Source organism: Aulonocara sp. 'chitande type north' Nkhata Bay, linkage group LG23 (genome assembly GCF_057382095.1).
Source record: "Aulonocara sp. 'chitande type north' Nkhata Bay isolate Kocher_YH1m ecotype deep benthic linkage group LG23, A_spYH_male_GT1.1, whole genome shotgun sequence".
Taxonomy (NCBI): Eukaryota; Metazoa; Chordata; class Actinopteri; order Cichliformes; family Cichlidae; genus Aulonocara; species Aulonocara sp. 'chitande type north' Nkhata Bay.
Genome location: NC_141365.1, coordinates 36,345,440 through 36,367,573, shown reverse-complemented (window position 1 = coordinate 36,367,573; position 22,134 = coordinate 36,345,440). Strand labels below are relative to the sequence as shown.

General features: G+C 39.7%; 1 protein-coding gene across 1 annotated transcript; it reads right to left on the bottom strand.

Moving 5' to 3' along the window:
* Positions 1-4,955: 4,955 nt before the first annotated feature.
* ndfip2 (Nedd4 family interacting protein 2) lies at positions 4,956-20,532 on the bottom strand. The gene is made up of 8 exons (XM_086282269.1): positions 20,284-20,532; positions 13,585-13,819; positions 13,260-13,390; positions 11,708-11,795; positions 11,272-11,396; positions 9,168-9,234; positions 8,979-9,084; positions 4,956-6,542 (listed from the first exon to the last, which is right to left on the bottom strand). Exons 1-7 carry the CDS (start codon positions 20,308-20,310, stop codon positions 8,981-8,983), a joined length of 777 nt encoding a protein of 258 aa, XP_086138395.1. The 5' UTR covers positions 20,311-20,532; the 3' UTR covers positions 4,956-6,542; positions 8,979-8,980.
* Between the last annotated feature and the right edge of the window lie 1,602 nt (positions 20,533-22,134).

The window sequence follows — 22,134 nt, the reverse complement described above, 5'->3', positions numbered from 1 at the left end:
TGGTTAGCAAGTGCTAATTAATGCTAAGTAATAAAATTCATTGGACAGTCTGTATCACAGAGCAAGCTATATTTGTGAGATTTGTGTTTATTTAAAAAGTTGCAAACAGCTGTCAAACTTTCCCTGAGATTGCTGCTAATAGCAACTGTTGTCAAGCTTAAGCAGAAGAAAAAAGATGCACCTGATCAACATATCTGCCTGACATATTAGCATTCACATTGCAAATTTCATAATGTCCTGATTTTAGCATTCAGTATATATAATACAGTACAAAACTGCTAGCATCACAAATATAAAGCAATTGGAAAATAATCACTGTACCACAACCTCCTGCTTCTTAGACTGAAACCTTATTCAAGCCTTGGGACTTTTTTGTGGCTTTAACTTAAACTGTGTGTTAATACAGTTTGTCCCTGCTTCTGTGAACTGACAGCGAGCCACTTATCTTTATTATCACGATGATAATTAATGACCAACACATTTTTCTGCTTCAGACTCGTGGTGCCTTATCACATGAAACTAGGCTTTTAGATGATAACACAGACAGCTGTGTAAGAACAGAGAGTGTAGTTAATAGCCTGAGGCGCTGGTGTGTGAGAACACATTGATCTAGCACAGAGCAAAACGTACCCCCAGAGCAGTTCTAAAGAGCCTCTGGCTTATATTTATCAAGTCCCTTCGACAGGGACCGCTGAACTCGGATCAGTGGTTAAGTTACGCCACCATTAAAACTTCAATAAAGCTGCGAGACTAAAATGGGTTCCAGATCCCGGCTGTAGCATAGCTGACTTTCACAGAACGTAGAACATAAAAACAAGAGATCAGAACATCAGTGAGCATCTCATAAACAAGGAAATCATTGTTTTAGATCAGCTTCACTCTTAGATTTGAGGGCTAATAAAAACACACAAGCTCTTCATCTTTATTGGTCACACTCTGATACTGCACACCTATGTAGCCTCCCCTTTCCCCCATGCAGCTGAACTGATTACATATTGTGTGGTAAAAGGGATATATTTACATTTCATGTCAACTTCAATTGATCTTTCTTTTTTTGGCATCGGTTTGTTTTGGGGATTTTTTAACAGATGGCCAAAGACTATTTATAAGTGCTGCTAGATGAGATGGCTGAAGTTTTGGCTGAAGGTTAAAACGGGGAAGTTTACCCAGAAGAAGACATACAGACACTTGAACAGCAAGTCCCAAATTCTTTGAAAGGTTTGAGTATTTAGCATTTGACAACATTTATCCAGGATGTCATGGAAGTCGCGCAAAACTGAGTTTAAGGAGGTTCTCAGATGAAAAGAACAGCAATACTGCATTACGAAGCCAGATAAGATACAGCATGGTACTTACATAGTACTTTTCTGCTCTGTTTAACCCTTTCACACATGGTGGTCACTACAGTAGACAGAGGCTATTTTCTTTTATTTGTGTCAGTGTTGATGGTATACTTGCATATAAACCACTACATTGGACACTGATGTGTCACTCCATACCATCCACCCACTCCAAAGGTGATGCTGTCCACTTAAGTGGACATGTAAAAACTATTTGGAAAATACATGTTTAAAAAAATGAAATTCTCAAATCTTTTTTTCATGCCTAAAGATGAATAAAATACTTGAGAAAAAATCCTGATTGAGGTTGTCATTCATGCCTTTCATGCATGTTGTCATAATTCAATGCATGAAAGGGTCAATATGTAGTACGGCATTCAAACTCCAGTGGACTAATCAGGGGAAATTGAGATTTCAGTATCTTACCCAAGGATACTTCGACAAGCCACTGACCTTCCGATTAGCAAACAACCCCCTCCAGTTAGGCTCATATCATTATGGCCACCGACACATTATATTATGGATTTATTGTGATCCTGCCGTGGATCTTTATGCCTTTAGTGAAATACATCCTCATGTCTGACTATAAAACAAATTTGAATCTGACTAGATTCACAACTAAAATAAAAATAGGGGGGAAAAAACATGTTTCTTTCCAAGAAAGCACAAACATCATTGTAAAATTCAATTTCTAACTTGTTGCATTTTGATGACAAGAGCTAAAAAAAATTTAAAAAATCCAGAGGCAGTGATATATGAAGGGTTTTTTTAGTTTTCATTTTTATGGGCATGAGGTTTAAATTATGTTAATAGGAACTTAGCTGCAGACATAAAAAAGGCAGTTGAGGTTCTCTCCTGATGGGACGCGTTGACCTACATAAACTATAAATCTTTGGCTCCATCTAGTGGAGTTGGTGAAAACATTCATTTATTTTTAACCTTTGCTTTCAGCTTTAGAGATAATGAAAAATTGAATACATCTGTAACTTAAAATTGGTATTCCAAGCTACATGAAAATGAACTTGAATGTATTAATACATGAATGTATTAATAGATATATGTAGGTGTATTATATAACAACTGTTTGAATGTCATTATTTGAAGAAAGACTTCAACCTGCAATCCCATTCAGCGTTAGAGAGGATTAAAATCCCCTCCAGGTTTAATACCTCAGCTTTTCTGGCACTTTTTACTTCCTAATATTAATTTGTGTCATTTCAGGATTGTTTTTAAATATATTTTAGATTGTGTTACAACTTTAGGCATCTGTTCATGATCCCTTCATTGGCTTTAACTTTAGATTTGCATCGCCCTTTATTGTGAGACGTTGCTCGGTAGCTTGCAATCATTATCCTGATGAAAGGTGCGAATCGTGCTTCACCTTTGGACCGGTGACCTCAAATGATCTTCAAGCGACCTTCTTGATTTTTAAAGCTGAATCAGCACCTGTGGGTGTTTTCACTTTCTGTGTGCGACTCATCTTGAGCAGATATCCTGTGTCAGCTTTCATTCTGGGTAAAGCTTTGTGTGGTGATAAGCAATAAAGATGATACACAGGCTTTACCTGGCAGATTAGCTCTCAGATTTTTATAATTTACTTGGGAAAGCTTTATCCCTGTGACGCCAGAACCAGGAAATTATACCAAAGAAGTCAGCGGGAGAAAAACAAAATGACGCTGATGATGTCGAGATCACAGAAACTCAAGTATCTGACAGGACAGTAGCATGTTAACCCCGTAACCTGTAAGTGGAACAGTGTAAGTAATACTGCCAAATGAGTTTAAGCAGACGCCAACATAAAATGTAAGTGGCAGACTTTTGAACTTTATTCTTATTTTTGAAACACATTATTTATTTGTCATCATTATTCCAGTTATAATAAATGCATAACAACCGCTTCAGAACATGTTACTTGGACATATTTTGGACAAGAGAAACAGTGTGGCTGCCGCCTCGTTTTTCCCCTCCTCATTTATATACAAAGAGAAATATTTTGCACTAGATTAATCCTAACATTACCCACTCATTTGGGAGGGAAAATCATGCAGCAGAGCATCAATTCACCAAAAGATCAGAATATTGCTGAAAGAGGCTTTAGTGGGATATGATGAGAGTCGAAAAGATAATAAAAAAAAGTTTGGCAATTCTCAAGCTGTCACAGTTTAGGCTAAAAGCGATGAGACACACACACACACACACACACACACACACACACAAATATTATTTTCAAAAATAAAAAGTGCAAAAGGCTAATTCTCCACTTGGGATGATTTAAGAATTCAATGATGGCTGAAGAAAACCTTTTTCTAAACCCAGATCCAGTTTTGCAGATTCATAAATCATACTGTACAGAAGTTCTTCAAAGTGCAAATATTCTGAATTGGCATAATCTGGTATATACACTTCTCTTTTCTTAATGACAAAAATAATAATTAATTAAACAAAACAAAAAAAAAAAAGTTTATTTTTCTTTGTCCAGTCAGGCTCCATATTCAAGACGCAACAGCGTGTCCCCAGACTTCATCGCCGTCATCGCACTCACTGGAAGTCACAACGTCAGCTAACATTGATTTATTAAAAAAAAAAAAAAAAAAAAAAAAAAAGGAGTCACATCACTGAAAGCTTCTCACGCCATGAAAAGAAAGAGGAAGAAATCCTAAATGTAATCAGAAAAGCTGAAACCTCAGAGAGATCCGTGTGTTGGCTTTTGTCCGAGTCATGCAGGTCATGCAGAACCAGCTTGTCCAATAACAGCCATTTCACTCCCTGATGTCACAACTGGATCTCAGTCTCTGATTAAACTACTCAACTACGTCTACTTCATTATCACAGGACCTTAAAGCCACAATAATCGTAGGTCATTACAATTGAGTAAATTGCATAAGACTCGTGTATTTCAAGGAGTTTCTCCTCGAGCCTGGCATGTCGCTGCCCTCTATGTAAAAATGCTTATTATCGTTTTAAACTTCAACAGCACCGAAGCAGGAGATGCATACGAGGCCCACTTTAGGGTCACTTTCTACTGATCTGACCGTAGCAGCCTGAAAACAAACTTTTCCCACCGAGCTCTCGTTGGTTAGTGCCTCTGTAGAAAACAGACACTGTTTTGAAAATGAAAAGGCAGCCGTTTCACTGCCGACCGAGATGAGGTGAACTTGTGCTGTGAAATAGTGAGGGTTGGGTTTTTTTGTTTAACCCAAAAATAATAAATTAATTAATTAATGAAAGCTTTTCATTTTTCTTTGATTCAAAAATGTTACAAAAAAAAAAAAAAAAAAAAAGGCTGATTAATGATTGTTATTGAAGGGAAAGGAGATTAAAAAAAAAATCAATTCAGGAAATCTGCTGGTGCAAATGTTTCCATCGTTTCTAAGGGAAAGTCGCTGCAATGAAAAACAAGATAAATAAGAAGCTTTTATTCGAGTAATATCAGATGCACCGATATCAGCAGGTAACCCGTATCGGCTGATATTGGCTTTACTGACTGATACCAGGAATATCAGCAGATATTCAGTCGGTCACATGACTCAACCATGGAAAACTTCAAAGTTTTTCTGTTTTTGTTTTTTAAACAAGGAAGCTCTGTTTATGACACAGAACACAGAGGGAAACAGCATCAGTATGACTCGTCAATTTATTTATTTTTTAAAAACAACCACTTTTTTTGCATTTTAAATTTGCTTTTGTTCTCATTCCTTTCCCCCTTCACTGTTTTATAGTTGAATTATTTAGGTTTTCATACTGTAATTAATTGGTGGATAATGCATAAATATCTGTGGCTGTCATTCCTGATATCAGTCAATAGAGCCAATATTAGCCAATGCTAAGTTTCTGCCAGCACATGTTATCTGATATCGTTTTAAGAAAAGCTTCTGGTTTGTCATTAAAGGTTTCAAGCTCTTCATCACACATCCAATGTGACATCATCAGTAAATATTTGCCAGTGACTGATATCAGTCCAGAGTGCCGTTATTGCTGATGCTAATTTTTGGCACCTGTATTATCTTAAATTATTATAATAGAAGATTCCAGTTTGCAATTTCAAACACCTTCCATTGGCTCAGAGCCCCAACTTAACCGACTGAAAAAAAGGGGGGAAAAAAGTTATATTATTTATTATATTTTGAGCCAATTCTAGCTAAGCAGAGCTTCGGTGTTCGGTTCTGAGTTCCCTTATAATGGAAACTGTTGCATAAATTTGATTTGAAGAAAATCTGAGATGACGAAAAAGGACTGGCGCTGTCAAACTGCTACACCAGCGTTAAATTAAGACTTCATTATAACACCCTAAGCTTAAATAATATGGCAAAACTAGTGCTTAGTTCAAGCTCAAGAGAAGTTCATGAAACAATCATCAGGGAATTTTTAAACACACCGCTAGTATTATTTTAATGTTTTTGTTAAATAATTAATGTATTTCATGCTACTTTTAACTACATTATTTTTAACATTAATGTGCCATGAATTCTATTCATTTTATAATAAAACCATATAAAGTAAACAGTGGTGTGTTTTAAAATTCCACGAGTAACTAAAAGGTCTGTCAGTTTGAATCCTTAATTCCTGTTTGTTTCAAGTGAGACAAACAAGGCTGTTGGAGGGGAAATCTGAATATCAAAGTCTCATAATGGGTTTTCACCTCCTACACGGTTTCTATTTTAAAATTCCAAATGTTACTTTATAGTCATGAAGGTTTTGTGATTCAGCTTTAAGCTGTTAACACTGCTGTCACCGCATGGCATCACATAAGCTAGCTTAGAACTGCCAAAGCTATTTTTATGTACATCCTACACTGTTTTGTTGTGCTTTGTGAATAAATGTTAACTCTTAAATTCGCCTCAGGCCAGGTTTGTGTGACACATGAGCTGGTCTGGTGTTTCCGTCACATGATCCAAGAGAAGACAGTGTGAAAAGCTTTGAATCAAAGGAAAATGAAGTGGGGGTGGGGGGGGTGGGGGGGGCAAAAAGGGCCAGGGATGAGACGTGATCATCAAAGTCGGATTTTTCAGCTCAGCTCTGAAGCAGCTGCTTCAGAGCTGAGCCGTGTTTTACTTTTAATGAAACTGGTAACTCTTTCTCCCTACATCTTTTCCTCCATTCCTTCCCCATCTCCTCTCTTCACTGCAAGGCTCTTTAGTCAGGTCATTCAAGGGGGAGGGAAGGACGTTCACATTGGAATGGAGCGGTGACGGCACGGAGAACCTGGAGGGAATGAATTCCACACATTAGGGGCGAACAGTGACAGTTATTAAACATGAGAACATATCTGATCTGCAACTTCCTGTCTGTAAGTGCATCAGTACCACCTTTAAACTGCACATCCGTCCTGATGACCTTTATCTGGACACTATGTTTCTCACACACTGTACAAACTGGCACTGTCCACTGTCAGGTGGACACTGTAAACATTTCTACACTAAACATGAGTCGTGAAGCTTCAGCATTCACGACCTTGAACAAAGAACCTCAGGGCTCGTGTGACTATGACTTCCGCTGACTAAATTGTGACACTTCCAAAGATAAGAGATGTTGTGACGTTGGCTCTAGATTTCAGCACATGGTGTAAAATGATCACTGAAACTCACTGTGGCGTGGTGCAGTAACCCTGTTCTGGTCCCGTGTAGAGCCTGTGCTTTACTCCAAGTTGTCTACACGCTGCAGCTGTTTACTGTTTAGGCGGTGCCAAACATATATGGACCAACCAGTTTGTGGGCTACTCTTACTTGTGTTGTTGTTGGCCCTTGAACCAGCCACAGAGCAGACAGAGGTTCTAACATAACCGGCTGAAGTGAACCCAGGAACACACAGAAGTGTCCACTGTTCAGCACACTTTTCAATCTATCAGCAGGAGCTGTGTGCTGCTGGCTTTTTGGAGAATGGTGCGTTTTTCTGTTTTTAAATGACGATCATCTGTAATTACATCATGAAAGGATTACCATGAATGGGGCTGTGTCTAATTTTAGAACTGACAAAGATCACCTGAGCTGAAGATAATAGCTATGTGCTGCTTTAAGCTGCGTTTAACTTGGAAAGCAACTCTCCTGTCTCGTTCTCTTCCAGGTACAGATCCTCTGTACAGGTGCAGCTGCTCACCAGGCTTTAATTCTGCAAAGTGGCCAGTAGACTGTGTGCACGTTAGCATATGCTACTTCCGGTGCGGAAACTCCTGTGGGGAGCTTTGTTTCCGGTGTCCTATTCGCGCCTTGTTTACGGTCCAAAACAAGTTAAGCAAATGAATGAATCAAGCGGCGATTTACATTTCAATAGATGTCTTGGGCATTTACCCAATATATATGTAAATGATGTTCATCGACTTGTCGATATTTTTCCCCCGCGTCTCAGAGCAAAAGAGAAAAGGGATTCAAATGTTATATTTCTCAGTATCTGTAAACAGCGGTCCCTTGTTTATCGCGGGTGTTATGTTCTAAAAAATAACCTGTGATAGGTGAAATCAAGTAGCCAATTTTATTTTTTGACGATGCAAAACGTTTCGTGGACATCGTGGACATAACGTACTGCACTTCAGAGTCACACTGCTAGCGATCGATGCAGCGATTCTGTACTGTACAGGAGAGACGGCACGGAGGAGATCGTCTGCAGCGATCAGGACACAATGTGATGTAAAAAAATAAAATAAAATAAACATGCAAACTTGCACTAAAAAATCTGCGAAACAGCGAGGTGAAAGGTGAACCGCGTTATAGCGAGGGACCACTGTAATTTTTAAGGTAAGTCACAACATACCCATCGTAAATACTAATGCATAGAAAACGTTACCAGCAATCATTCATTTTTTGTGAGGCTTTTTTTCAGTTTGTTAACATGCTGTGTAGGTGTGTACTTGACTAGCTGATCTCGACATAACAGGGAAACATCTGGTTTGACTATTCTTCACCTGTGGTTTGAATGCTGAACATTTGCCTGTTTAAATCATAATAACTGTCACTATACAGAGATGTGCTTCTGAATGTGGACGATGTGTCTTCTGCTGCAGTAATGCAGTTCTGCTTGTGTTGAGTGATGTAAACAACTGATCGATCTAAACTCTTTAAACGTCAAAATTGATCATTAGATTTTTTATGACACAGCAGTGGTGAGTGTTCCCACCTTCTGCTCTTTGTAACTTAACGCGATCTTTCCGTTTTCGAGTTTTGGAAATGATTTTGGAGTATATCTTCGTAGTAGCGATTGACCGCAAAGTAAAGCTACCGGAAATGTACAACCCCACATCTGGTCTCAAACCAGGAAGTTAGCATTTTCTCATGCACAGGGTCTATCAGCAGCAGCGAGGTGCTGAGACACATGTCACGAGTCTTGGCTGGGTTATTCGTTCACTCAGTTCCCACAGCTCCCACAGCTCACAGCCACAGGGGAAAAAAAACTCTGCATGTAGGTCGACCAACAGTTCCGCTGACATGCCATGTCTTTACCACAGCCACCTGTCAGCTCTGCGCCTACCACATTCACGAACGAGACCCTGAAAGACTCTAGTCCTGACTTCATCTCATCAAACCTCCCCAGTTTAAGCTGGAGCTGTAAACCAAACACCTAGAAAACAAATGCAGATCTGAATACTTCACATACTGAAAAACTCTGATCCAGTTGAACAGAGCCAGCTCAATACAAAGATTTTGATACCTTTAGTAGAGGAAGAAGAGGCGTGTTCTATGAGATGTGGCCATGTTCTCTGACATATTGCGAACTTTTAGATAGTTCACAAAACCTCTGAAGAACAGCAGGAGACCTGTGGGAGAGAGAATCATGAAGTCACTCTGACACGGAGGCTTTTTGGCTTTTAGGGACGATTACTGACTGCAGCGCACTCACCGAGCAGCAGGAAGATCCACCACAGCCAGTACTGACCGTTGAAGTAGCCAGTGAAGTAGTCTGAGAACTGGACACACACAGGAAGAGAGAGTTTGGCTTTAGTGTTATCAGAAGGAAACAATTGCTGTGTCTAATTTGCTCTTTATACAAAGTGACGCTCTCTCATAAAGTCCATTAAAAAATACAAATCCCACATCGATGAAGCCTGACCAGCAGTCATGTGCTCTCACACTATAGATTAAAAAAAAAAAAAAAAACAGTTATATGAGGACCGGGGATGGTATGAAATCTGCTTACTTTGACTAGTGCATGAATGAAAATATTGCTAAATGTGTTGTGTGGAAAATGACAGCTGTGTATAAACAGGGCAATCTCTGAAAACAGAAATATGACATTTAAAAAAAAAAAAAAAAAAAAAAAAAAAAAAAGTCAAACCTCAAGGTCACCCTAACACACACACACACACACACACACACACACACACACACACACACACACACACACACGGGTAAGGGCATGAGTGTGCAGACATTAACACAGGATGCAGTTAGCATTGTTTTTAAGTGTGTTTAATGTCCCCCTGTGAGTTCTTCCGCAGCAGCAGCTGCAGTTCTATCAGACGCCCAAATCAGACTCGCTCTCGATATCTCAACCTACAACAATGAGACAGGAAGCACGGGCGTCGCAGGTCCTGAGCTTACTCTGAACAGCTCTCAGGGCTCTGCTGGCCTCTTGGCCACGTCATTCCTGGGGGAGGTTTTTTAATCCCAGTGAGACTTTTGACCTTCACAAATGAAAAGATATAATAGCAACAACACTCTGCAAACTTCAAAGACATGTGCAAAGGAAATGAAACATCACAAATACCACCACCAGCTTGAGAGCTTTTCAGCTGCAGCTCCCAACTGATATAATAATGCTCCTTCTACTGCGAGCACAATTAAACTCTCGCCTGTAGACCACATTAGACTTAGTCTTTGTCAACCCAACTGATGAAACTTCCAAACAACAAAGAATATTACAGATTTATGTCAATCTTTCGCGTTTCAAAGCCAGAACACCAGAATGACTGAGGATGCAGATCAGCAGGTCGTCTGCTCAGTAGCACGAGCTGATTGTTTGCCAGAGGCTGGTAATGGTATGAACACTGTATGAGCCTCTGCAGTAGTAGTTGTGCACAGAGGAGCAGAGCGTATGACATTGCCATTTTCCCCCCATTACCTACCAACCTTGTGTTTAACATAAAAGGGCTATGAACTCTGGGTAACACCCTTAGACAAACTATGCGGGAATGGTGATTTGGAGAGAGTGCGTAAAGGACTCAGAGTGTCTGACAGAGAAACCTCATTTAGTTCACGGCTTGGCAGCAGTACGGTCCAAAGCCCTCAAGGTCAAAGTCTTTGGGTCTACGACACTGAGACTCGTCCCCAAAAAGCTAATCCTGTAGCACTGCTCAGAGGTTCACGTGGTTGTATAGGAATTTCTTTTATTTATGTATTGATCACATTATTTTATTGTATAATGCCTTAGCGCCACTAGATTTTAACATGTCTCACACTCATACAGTTAGACAGATGGTGGGGGTCTGGTAAGGAAGTTGGGGGAAGCAGACAAGTCCACAGGAAGAATCTTTTCTCTCTTTGAGGACTCTGGGAGGTAGCAAGGGAGTGTGAACCTTAAGGTGCGAAACAGCTGTGTACTGCCTTTTGTTCCTGGAGAAGGTATTTAACTGAGAGCCATGCTAGGCTCAGTGAGACTCTGCTGACCGTCTGCCCCACGATCATGCAGGCTCTCCACCAAGCTTGGTTTTCTGTTCTTTGTTTGTGATTAAAGAATGTTAGCTACCGCTCACCGCTTGTCTGCAGGCTTTATTTAATGGAAAACATCCACAACATGGTGTAGCTGTAGGAGAATAATATTCAAATGTTCAGTAATGGCTGCATTCTCATTCACTTAGATATAAGTTTTAAAAAAACAAACAAACTGCACAGATTCTTTCCAAGATTGCTGTTGAGTTGCTCAACTTTTCGTTAAACCCTGATCCTCGTGTGTAACACTGACCTCCATCGTTCAAACACAACAAACAAACAGTGGAAAAACATACCCTGACAATGAGAATCCACTTGATGAGGGAAAGGCCGAAGCCGCAGATGGCCCCATAGCGCCCCGCAATGGTGTTGGTCAGACAGAACGACAGGCAGAACCCGATCCAGTTGAACAGGAAGGCCACTGAAGGAACATCAGGAAGACTTGTTTTTATTTGGGCATCTAAGTGACTTTCACTTTGAAATCAGCAGTGGATTTTTTTAAAATTATATGTTAAAAATCTAAAAGTAACAACAGTCTCAGTGGATTTGAGCGTCTCTCTAAATGTTTATCCACTGAATTATGAGTGAGACTCGAGGGTTAATTCATCTGTTATCAGGGAGTCACATGCTGTTTTACGAGTGTGTTGCAATCTGGGCAAAGCAAACAGAGCTGCTACCAGGTCTCTTTACTTTGCACATAAATAAGCAAACAAAAGAAAACACGAGACTCACTAAAAAAGGCCAACATGAAGATCCCGTCGTTACCCACTCGGAGCTGATCGGCGTCACTGAAGTCGTCTCTGGGAGGGAAGTCATCATCCTTACACGGACACACACAGACGTACAAATGTTATATTATTTTAAAAGTCATAATGTATTTTGGAATTAGTAAGTCACCTTAACAATAACCTTTAAAGTGCTGATATAACGTGCTCAGAGCATAAATTCAAGTTAACTGAAATGCAGTTTTACTTGTTCTGAATGGGAAGACTCAGAGCTGGTAGAAATAAAGCCTTTCAGCATTTACTTTGGTCCGGAGTGTCACAAGCGTGGGGTAGTCAAGACAAAAATTTTCTGGCATGCTTTGAGGTAGGGGTGGGCGATATAAACGATATACGATAGAAACGATATAAATTTGGCCAACGATAGAGATTTTGACTATACCGCTCTATCGCGACAGCGCATGTTGATGATGTCATCAAGCTGCGCCTGTTTTGGTCGAAAGCATCGCAGTGGCTACAACCATTATCATCTGCAAATTATGCCGACAGTCATAGCAAAGAGATGAAGCACTTGTGAAATATGGGGAAAGCCAAAAACTTCGCTTCCTCCACTTCCGTAACATTGATTCATTAATGTTGAATTCTCTCGCAGCTGTTCTATTCCCATGTTGTTGCACTATATTAATAACCAACCTCATATTGTGGATGAATAATCTCAGTTGTTCTCCTGACTGAAGTTTGGCCCGTGTATAGCATCTTGCTATGCGATTGCATTTGTCCCTGACCACCAGAATCCCTCACGTTAACTTTTAATAAGTGGAAAAAAAGTTGGGGTTCATCCTCCAGCTTCACTGTGCTAATGTTATGCTAACATACATGATACAACATTATATACCAGGTAGTCCAACTTCAGTAACCCTGCAAACGCCACTGCTGTTTAGTTTTCTGTCTTCATTTATGTCGGAAGTGGAAGCAGAGCTGTACGTTTTAATTTGTTTCAAAATCTCTCAGTCAGAACATGGTATGTCATGTTTTTAACTCTTTAACTCTCAGTGTTCGTTTGACTTTGGGACCTGAAGAAGACGGCGCTTTGGACCCAGATTACGCCGCGAAGCTCCCCACTACGGCAGCCGTAATGCTCTGACAATCCATCAAGCAGTGCGGCTTACCAAAGTTGTACTAAAACATTTTTTAACAGATTTCTGCACGCAGAAATCAGTTCGAAGTCAGTAAGTAAAATCAGAATTCATACATAAGGCGCACTCTCGATTTTTGAGAAAATTAAAGGATTTTAAGTGTGCCTTATAGTGTGGAAAATACGTTATACAGAAGAAAAGAATATATCGTGATATATATCGTTACCGCACGTGCTTCAGATTATATCGCGCTTCAGATTATATCGCGATATGAATTTTAGGCCATATCGCCCAGCCCTACTTTGAGGTGAACCACACCCAGACCAAAGACCAGTAACCACAAGAATGTTTCAGTGGAAGAACTTTAACCCAAGAATAATAAGAGGGGATCTGAGAGGGCGACCGTGTGTGAGCAGGGCTCCTTACCCGTGGCATCACCTCCACTGCTGAGGCAGCCATGGCAGCTGCTTTGGCCTTCTCTGCTTCATCGTATGTGGGCAATGAGGTGGCAACGCTGTAGGGTGGCGGCACAGGGAAGTCACCTCGGAAACTAGTCTCTGTTGAGAGAGAGGAGGAAAAAAGTAAGAAAAGGACAGAAAGCACGCAGGATCAAAGCGGAGCTGTGCACTTCCTATAACGCTCTGAGACCGTCCTGGAAACTAAAGTGGCTCAAAGCTACAAACACTCCAAATAGTCACCACAGAGCTGCAATCAGACCAAACTCTGTGTGCAATTAAAGTCAAATTAGTACCAGGTGGTGCTGCAGCATTTGCTCCCAAGTCGATGGAAGCGTATGGAGGTGGTGCCGTGTCCACTGCCTCCCCCTGAGTCCTCACGCCCGACGCTTCCCCTGCCGCGGGGACTGGGGTCGGGCTCACCTGAGTCTGACTCTGGTCCTGGCCGGATGTGCCGGGCTGGGCTGTGGCAGAAGTGCACGGCTGTGGCTCGCTGGCGCCGGCCTCCGAAGAGTCGTCCTCATTGTGCAACTGAATATAACAAGAAGCAGATCATCAGCCAAAACCAATGCTGCTGCTCAAGCGGAATGCACACATGCACACACTCTCGTCCTACATCTCTGAAAGACTTGAGAAGAAAGCACCAGAGTGTTGGCAGTTTCAAAGTCTGAAAACTCTAATTCTTCTGACTGCATAAAAACAGCTGCCAGTCGACTGAAATAACAAACCAGAAAGCAAAAGATTTCAATATTTTCATTCATGTATATGTATGTGTATATATATATGAATCAAAAATATATATATAAATCAAACTCTGGTTTCGCTCTCAAAGGGAGGCCCAAAGTTGGGAAGCTATGGCCAGTCTAAACAAAAAACACGCACCTATAGCAATGTACGGACAAGTTAGTTGTTGTATCAGTCAGGTAAACATAAACAAACAATCTGAACATGTATGTTTCAGTCTCATTTTGAGTGCTTTAGGTTGTTTTCAAATATAAGCGTCTGACAGAAGAAGTTGTCAGTGTAACACCAGAGTACTTGTAGAAAAATCAAAGCTCAGCGAGCTGTGAAACAACAGGGGTAAACAAAGTGTAAAAATGACATGTTTTTTGGATTCCGTCTCACTAATAAAGGTGAGGCGGTATGGACTATTTGCTGAAAAGTTGTGGCTAAAGGGGGCAACACTTCAAAGTGGAATTATTTTTTTTACTTTTTGGTGACCTCAAAAAAGCAGCAAATGCCAGTCCTCCAGAGAAAATGTATGGAGTCAGGATGTTAAATCCGTGCATAGCTAATAGGGCTGAACGATATATCGCATTTGCGATAATATCGCGACATGATCAAGTGCAATTTTCTAACCGCAAAGGCTGCGATTATACTCTGGACATGTCCAAATTCATGGGCTGCATCCTCCTGAGGCCGCATTTGTAGACCGATTACGTCACAGCGACGCGCCGAAGGCTGTCCAAATTACTACCATATCCCAGAATTCATAGCGCGGCCCAGCCAAACTCCAGTTTCCAGCAATGGCGGCCGCTACTAAGTTTTAAAATTACTCATACTAATCTTTCTGGGTCACAAAATAAACTTTTAACATATTTTCAGGCGAGAAAGTAGTTGTGTAAACATCAAATATCTGCTCGGTTTATCAAGATATCCCATATTTGCAAAAGTGCTTCGACGTTTTCAGAGGCGTCTGCTACCCACCAGCTCGACAGCTAGCCGGGAGCTCGAGGGTTACTGATGCGGCCGAGAACGGCACAACTCCCGGCACATCATTTTCAGATCACCGCGGAGTTTCGCTGCTCGGGTTAAACGTAATATATAAGTCACTTAGACAACCTAAAAATGTTATTGTTGGGCTTTTTTCAGTGTTTTGTTTGTTCGTGAGTAAATCGGTTTGGCTGAGATTAAAGTTATTAGATTAGATAAAATAAAACTATTAATCCCCCGGGTGGGTTCCTCCTTGGTTTTCACACAGCTGACTAAACGTCAAACAGAAAACTTATTAAACAGAAGTATGAGACAGTCGAGAATTTACACCAGTGTCTGGTTATATTTTAGATAGCAAGAAGCAGACGGCCGAGTTTATTAAACTCCACCGAGACAGCGGTGACGCTAATCAGAACTAGCCTTCTGATTGGCTAGACCGTCCAATTTCACGCCTTTAAACTTTAAAGGCGTGTTTGTGTGTGTGTGTTTATACAATTGCTATTATGTTTGCACTTTATGTGTAATTTTACTGACTGCAGAGATCAGTAAGATGTGTGTATTTTTTATTTATTAGTTTTATTTATTTAAAATTATTTTTTAATTGAATGACTGTCTAGTAGTTCACAGATGTCGAAAAACTGAGTGTGGTAAAGCCACTGATTTTTTTTATGTATATTTCTGCAATCTGCACATTGTACTGACTTTCATTTTAATGTTTACACCAGGGTTCCTTGTCAGCACTTTATGCTCAGATGTTTGTAAGCTAAAAATAAACTATTGTGTATGTTCAAATATACTGTTGTGATTGAAGAAGTTAAATAAAAATGTCAGTCATCAATTCATGCATCACCTCATGTCATCATAACAGAGGTCTGTCTTCCAGGAAAGAACAGTTTAAAATTAATGTAATATAGTATTGGCCATACTATATGATGTATTGCTTTGTCTTCTGTATTATTAAACAAAGACAAAGACCTTAAAAAATAATCGCATATCGCATCGCAATCGCAATATTGGGGCAAAAAAAAAATCGCAATTAGATTATTTTCCATAATCGTTCAGCCCTAATAGCTACTAGTTTTCTAACTAAAATGAAAATTTAGAGTAATCAACTAGTGTAAAAGTAAGAAAACACCCAGAGTGTGTGGCTAACATTAGCTCTGATAGCACTACAAATTTAATATTGGGCACATGTGAGTTAGTTCTGACACTGCATACATACAAACAATCCAAAAACAGCTATACTATGCTAACTGTATGTTCCATCTTGCTTACCACTTCACATTTATGTCTGTTAGCACTGGGAAGCATTGCCAGGGCACCCACACCACTGCTTCGGAACATGATGGGTGCTGACATTAATAATTAGTTATGCCTTTAGCCCTTTCAAAAACACAGATAAAGTTAAATACTGTATTACCCCAGTGAAAGGTGATTACCACTCTATAGGAGACTTTCTTAGTGGTGGCAGGTTCCATTATTCTTGCTTAGTTCTAATTCCTTAGCTAAGCATTACAGACTAATCCTTGGTCTTTACCCTTTGGCATCTGTCAGAGCTGTACTCAATGAAAGCTAACACAATCTGAACCCTAAAGAAATGAACTGCTACAGTATGTAGAAGCTTAAGAAATGTTCAATTACAGTGATATCCTTAGCCTGCATGTAAGGAGGAGTAAAATGAGTAAGAGCAGTACGGTTTGCCCTAAACAGAATGTTTGACACAGCAAGCACAGATACATAAAGCCACATCAATATGTCAACAGAGGAAGGTTTCTGGAAAAGTGATCTACATGTAATAAGTTAATGACAGACCACGCGACATCTGAGAGGGTCATCTACAAGCCTAAGCAGATTTTTTTTGTCAGGTCTTAGAGCCAAACACCTTCTGAAATTACAGATGATGGTTACAGTATAACCGAGAGGGAATCACCTCCGCCCCTCTGTTCCAAAAGGGCATCCATTAGAAAGTTCAATCTAGTCAGCTCCTGGCCAAAGGCATAAGATTGTAGTTTTAGAATTAAGTAAACTACATGTAACTTTAAGGACAGTGCTACGTGACCCAGGATTGGCAGGATAACCTGACAGACTCATTGTGCGTCAGAATGCTGATAACCCAAAGAATAACAAAAGCTGTCTCAAGGTGGTTAAGCAAGTTTAGCTTGTTTAAACTCCAAGAACAAATTCCCCAAGAGCACAGTAAAGTGCCTGTAATCAAAGAGGCAGAACCACAGGAAAAACACTGATCTAAGTTGAGCTGACAACTTTCACAATAATCCTCAGTTCTTGATTTTCATCATCAATATAATTATTGTAATAGCAATAGTTTGGGTGGATCACTATACCGCTGTTCTACAGGACCGTGTTTATATTAAAAACAGCAGAGCAATCGAAGGATCCAATATATTTCCACTGGTCACTTTGCACGTCAGTGGTGACGTCACCACAGTTCTGTATCTTTTATACCAGCGATAATATAAGAGAAGTGAAAACCAAGAAGTGAAGAAATTGCAGGCTTTTTTTTTTTTTTAAAGATTTTCCTCAGAAAGACAAACTTGCAACATTTCTCTGTATATGCTTCTGTACTGATAGATCATTTAAATGGTGGTAAAAATCACCACAATGGTCAACTCGTGTCTTCAACCTGCAAACAAACTCAAGAAGCACATCACCCGCCTGAAACAACACCATGCACCAGCAGATTTAATGATAGTTTTGTTGTATGGTGCCATTCACTAGGGTGAGAGCCCAAAACTCCCATGGCCCACTAATGTTTAGGTCCAATCCTCTTGTTGAACCTTCATAATGTGTAAATGGAACTGCAATTTGCCAAAAGTCAGTTGGAACCTCATTTGTCACATATGAATATTAGGTGGGACAGCCATGCAAAAAACAAAGAAAGCAACTTAAATTGAACTCAACATACAAAAGTATGATGTTGAAGACTAAGCTTACAAAAAGTACAATTATTGATGAGATTATGATCTGTGTGATTGACACAATCAATGAATTTAATTTTAAATGATCACAATTGTCAGTAAACAGTTACAGTGATACCTTTAGTTGGGTGAATTGGTATGCTGTTCTGCTGACTTGTGTTGATCTAATAGGCAATAGAACACGCTTGCCTCTAATGTTTGAGCCAGATACATTCACCAAGTTTACAGTTAGCAAGAGCAGATTGATTTGATGTCACTGCAAAGCTTGAGGCAGTTTGGGTTTGACATTCAGCTTCATTACATGTCGGATTTATCAATTAGAAATATTGACTAAGCATGTGCCGATATCAGATTTTTACTTTAGGATTGAAAAGGTTTAAAAAAAAAAAAAATTACAAACGCAGCATGTCATGATTTTCACTTCATGATTATTGTACTGAAAAAAAAAAATCCTGATTAACAAAATGATTGCTTTATATGTAAAAAGTTGGAAGAAAAAAAAAAAAGGCGGCAAACTTCAGTTGCATAGCTTGAAGCTATGCAAGTTTTCATTTGAAACTCATTTTGACTCTGCGTCAGCAGGACTGAATTCCACAATTCTGATAATCTGCTTAAAATGATGTTTTTGAAAGGCGAATCTACCATTTGAAACCTTTTCCATGAAGTAATGGTGGTTTTCGAACAGTGGTAAAACACCGCGACAAACAGGGGAAACACCCTTTGTGATAAGTAATGATATCACGCAAGTTGAAAAGCCAGAGGTGACTAACAAACCTAAATAGCTTCTTTAATAAGCACAGTCACAGTGAAATCTGTTGGTTTACCACACCGATAGACTTCTAAAAAACTAAGATCTTGGCCGTCCCAACCGACTTTTGAACCTCCACCAGCGCTGGGTCAGCAAACAAGTCAGGGAAGTGAATGAGCGGCCGACGACTGGCTCAGAATCAAGGACAAAGCATAACTGCACCCCCACGCAAGCACAGGGGATTACATAAGATCTTAACAACATAGCCACAAGCCTCCTCATGTGTCCAAATACACCCGAACCTCACAGCAGCAGTGCCTCATACCTGTAGTATTATTTAGAAAGGAAACAGAGCAAGAGATGACAGTGTAGGCATACTGTGATGAACACTGGGTTTTTATTAGTATATTTTTTGTTTGCTTTCACAAACCACAATATCAGATAACTTATCCGTTTGGCCACATCCAAGCCATCCTTGAGAATCCACTGTATTGTGCTGGAGTTTCAAAAAAAACCAAAAAAAAGAACTTGGTGTGAATCGCTGCTTTGTTCAGGGCTGAAAAGTTAAAAAGGACATTGCTGATTTGCCTTGGCTCATACCGAATATGCTGTGGGATTATCAGCCATAATACCAGAATACAAGGCACAAAGCATACTTTATGTCCCAAGGTTCATAGCTGACTCCAAAGTTTTACCAACACTGCTGTTACAATACATTAACAGAAGGAACAAACTCCACATGCTTAGGCCAGTTCAACCAAAGAAGCCATACTCTGAGGCTGGCATCCATTAATGTTTTTGACTAACAGTAGTAGCATTAGCTTTTCCCTGCATTACTATAGAATTTTATGATTCTGCGAAGACATAATATAAGTCATATTTCTGAACAATTAGTTCGTTAACACTTATTTGTCACCGTCATTCCTTTCTCTTGATTCGTACCAGCCCTTTAAGCTGCGGTTTAAGCCGGAAATACAGCTTTAAAAAAAATACAACCAGAGGGAAAAAAGGCCCTCTTACCACATTTAATATGAGCCAGCTACTAAATCCCTATGCTAACCACTTAACTTAGAGCTAAGCTTCTCAGAATTTATGCTGCCAAAAACCGTGTAACTACACCTGATTGATTGATTGATTGATTGATTGATTGGTAATTTATTTCAACATGTGAACAATATACAAGTACATTTAGAAAAGAAATGAGAGAAAAAAAATATACTATACAAATTACATACAAAAAAACATTCTGATTAATTTACATGTTTTAATGTACACATGTAACGACAAGTTAGAGAGTGTATTTTATGTGTGTAGCGCTATTAAAAGCATTTTCACTTAAACGGCCTTCGTGACTACTCTTGGCTGGCCAGCTAACGGAGGTGGCTAATCAAAGGCTGGGTACCATAGCAAAACCAATTTAGGGGAAAAACACAACACTTGTGAAAGTTTGATTTTTTTACGGCTTTTGTCTGTCCCACATAACGCATTTTAAATAGTCAATACAAACAATAAGCATTAATTTTTTTGGCAAGGGCCTGGTGCCTGTGACGAGTGGCAAGCCGAGCTATCAAACGGTGTTTTGATCAGCTTCCACTCACCACTTGGTATCGGCTCGCTGGGTCCATCTTCGACTAGGTTCAGCTGGCTAAACGAGCCAGCCGGTGAGAACTATCAAAAAAAATAAGACTTGGGTTTACTCCGATGTGTGAGTCACGGGCAAGAGATGTTGATTCCAGACACAACGCTGAAGAACCGGATTCTGAGCGATGAAAGAAATGGCTACAACCTACAATGCATTCACAGAAAAATACCGTTCTGTGTAAAAACCTTCACCCACTTTCAAGCTAGTCTAAAGATGTCACACTTCCGGTTAAATATTTCAAACTAAAATGTATATAATCTGTATTGCGCATTAATGTTATTATTACTATTATCGTTGTTGTATTCATTAATGCATATGTGATCTTCTACTTATCTAATTTACCTTACGTTTACACCTAAGCTTTAAGAGTTATTATTATTATTATTATTATTGATAACAACCATATATTAGCATTATATTTTCATTGTAAGTATAAAAAAGGTACAATTAATATAATATCAATATCTAATGCACTTGGCTTCTATCCGCGCTTGCTTTCAGCTGAATTGTTAGGCAGTTAATCTGTTAGAAATTCCTGGGAATGTGATATGTTACTGTCTTTTAATATTATTCAGTTCATAACGTTTTAAGATGGCTGTTCTACTGTCTGTTTTACTTTTTCTGTACCATTTCAGATGGCCGTCAACGCTCGCTAGACGCTTTATTTTGAAGGCGACTACCTCTTGTTCCAATTGTCGTTCGACCAATTGACTCCTTCCTCGGTAGCTTGATCTCAGATTTCCAAGGATTGAGAAAGGGTGATGACGCAAATACAAAAATAAATAAATAAATTTGACGAGAGAAACCACTAGGTGGAGCCAAATTCCTCTTTTATCTCTGAACCACAACGACCCATTTCCATCCATAAAAAACACCAAAACTTTAACACCATCCTGTTGCATGACTAAAAGCAAGGTGAACATAAAATAAGATCGTTATTCATTTTCACCAAAAACCCTGGAAACCTTATTGCTGCAGTTTAAGAAGTGAGACCCCTCCTTGTTTAACACAAATAAGCAGGCCCTGAGCTATCAAACACCCTTATCAATAATATAGATATCATCTCTGGTATTGGTATTGCATCGACACTGGAGCAATAGGAGCGATACTTTGTTTCAATCCTCTACGTTTAATACACTGAATTCTGTTAAATAAATTGTTGTTATTGGTGAGTCATCTCATCAATCATGACACACTGGTCTCCCTTACATAGACTACATAAATATCGGTATTGGTATTGGCATTACTGACTCTGTACTTTTGGATCGATACCAAAATTTGCAGTACTGCAAAACACTATCAAACACACGCAGAGAGCAACCTCAGATAGATTTGACCCTCTTTGCTCCAGGCTGGGAGTGCATTTAGACAGCTCACTGTCTAAAAGAAACATTCCTCTATCCCCACCATCAAAAATCATGTTAAAATATATGTGTGTGGATATGAGCAGAGGGGAGGCGGGGTAAACTCTTTACGTCCGTTCTCAAGTTTACTCCGTCATGTGGTCTCGCCTCCCCAGCTAATCCTGGATCAGCATTGGATTGGATCAGTGCATAACAGGCTCTGGTTGATACTTCTATCAATGCAAGTGCTGGAGTTTCAAGGATAAAGCACAAACAGCTTCAGATACTGTTGCAGGGTGACTTAAAAGCAGTAGCTTGGTCTCTCGTAGAAGCCTAACAGACCAGAAGGCATCATTAAAACAGAGCACTGAGGACAATTTGAGTCCAAATCCTCTTTTGATGCATTGTTAATAGATTTTTTTTCCCCTCTCCAAACTGCTGTACGTGCATTTTCCCTCCACACG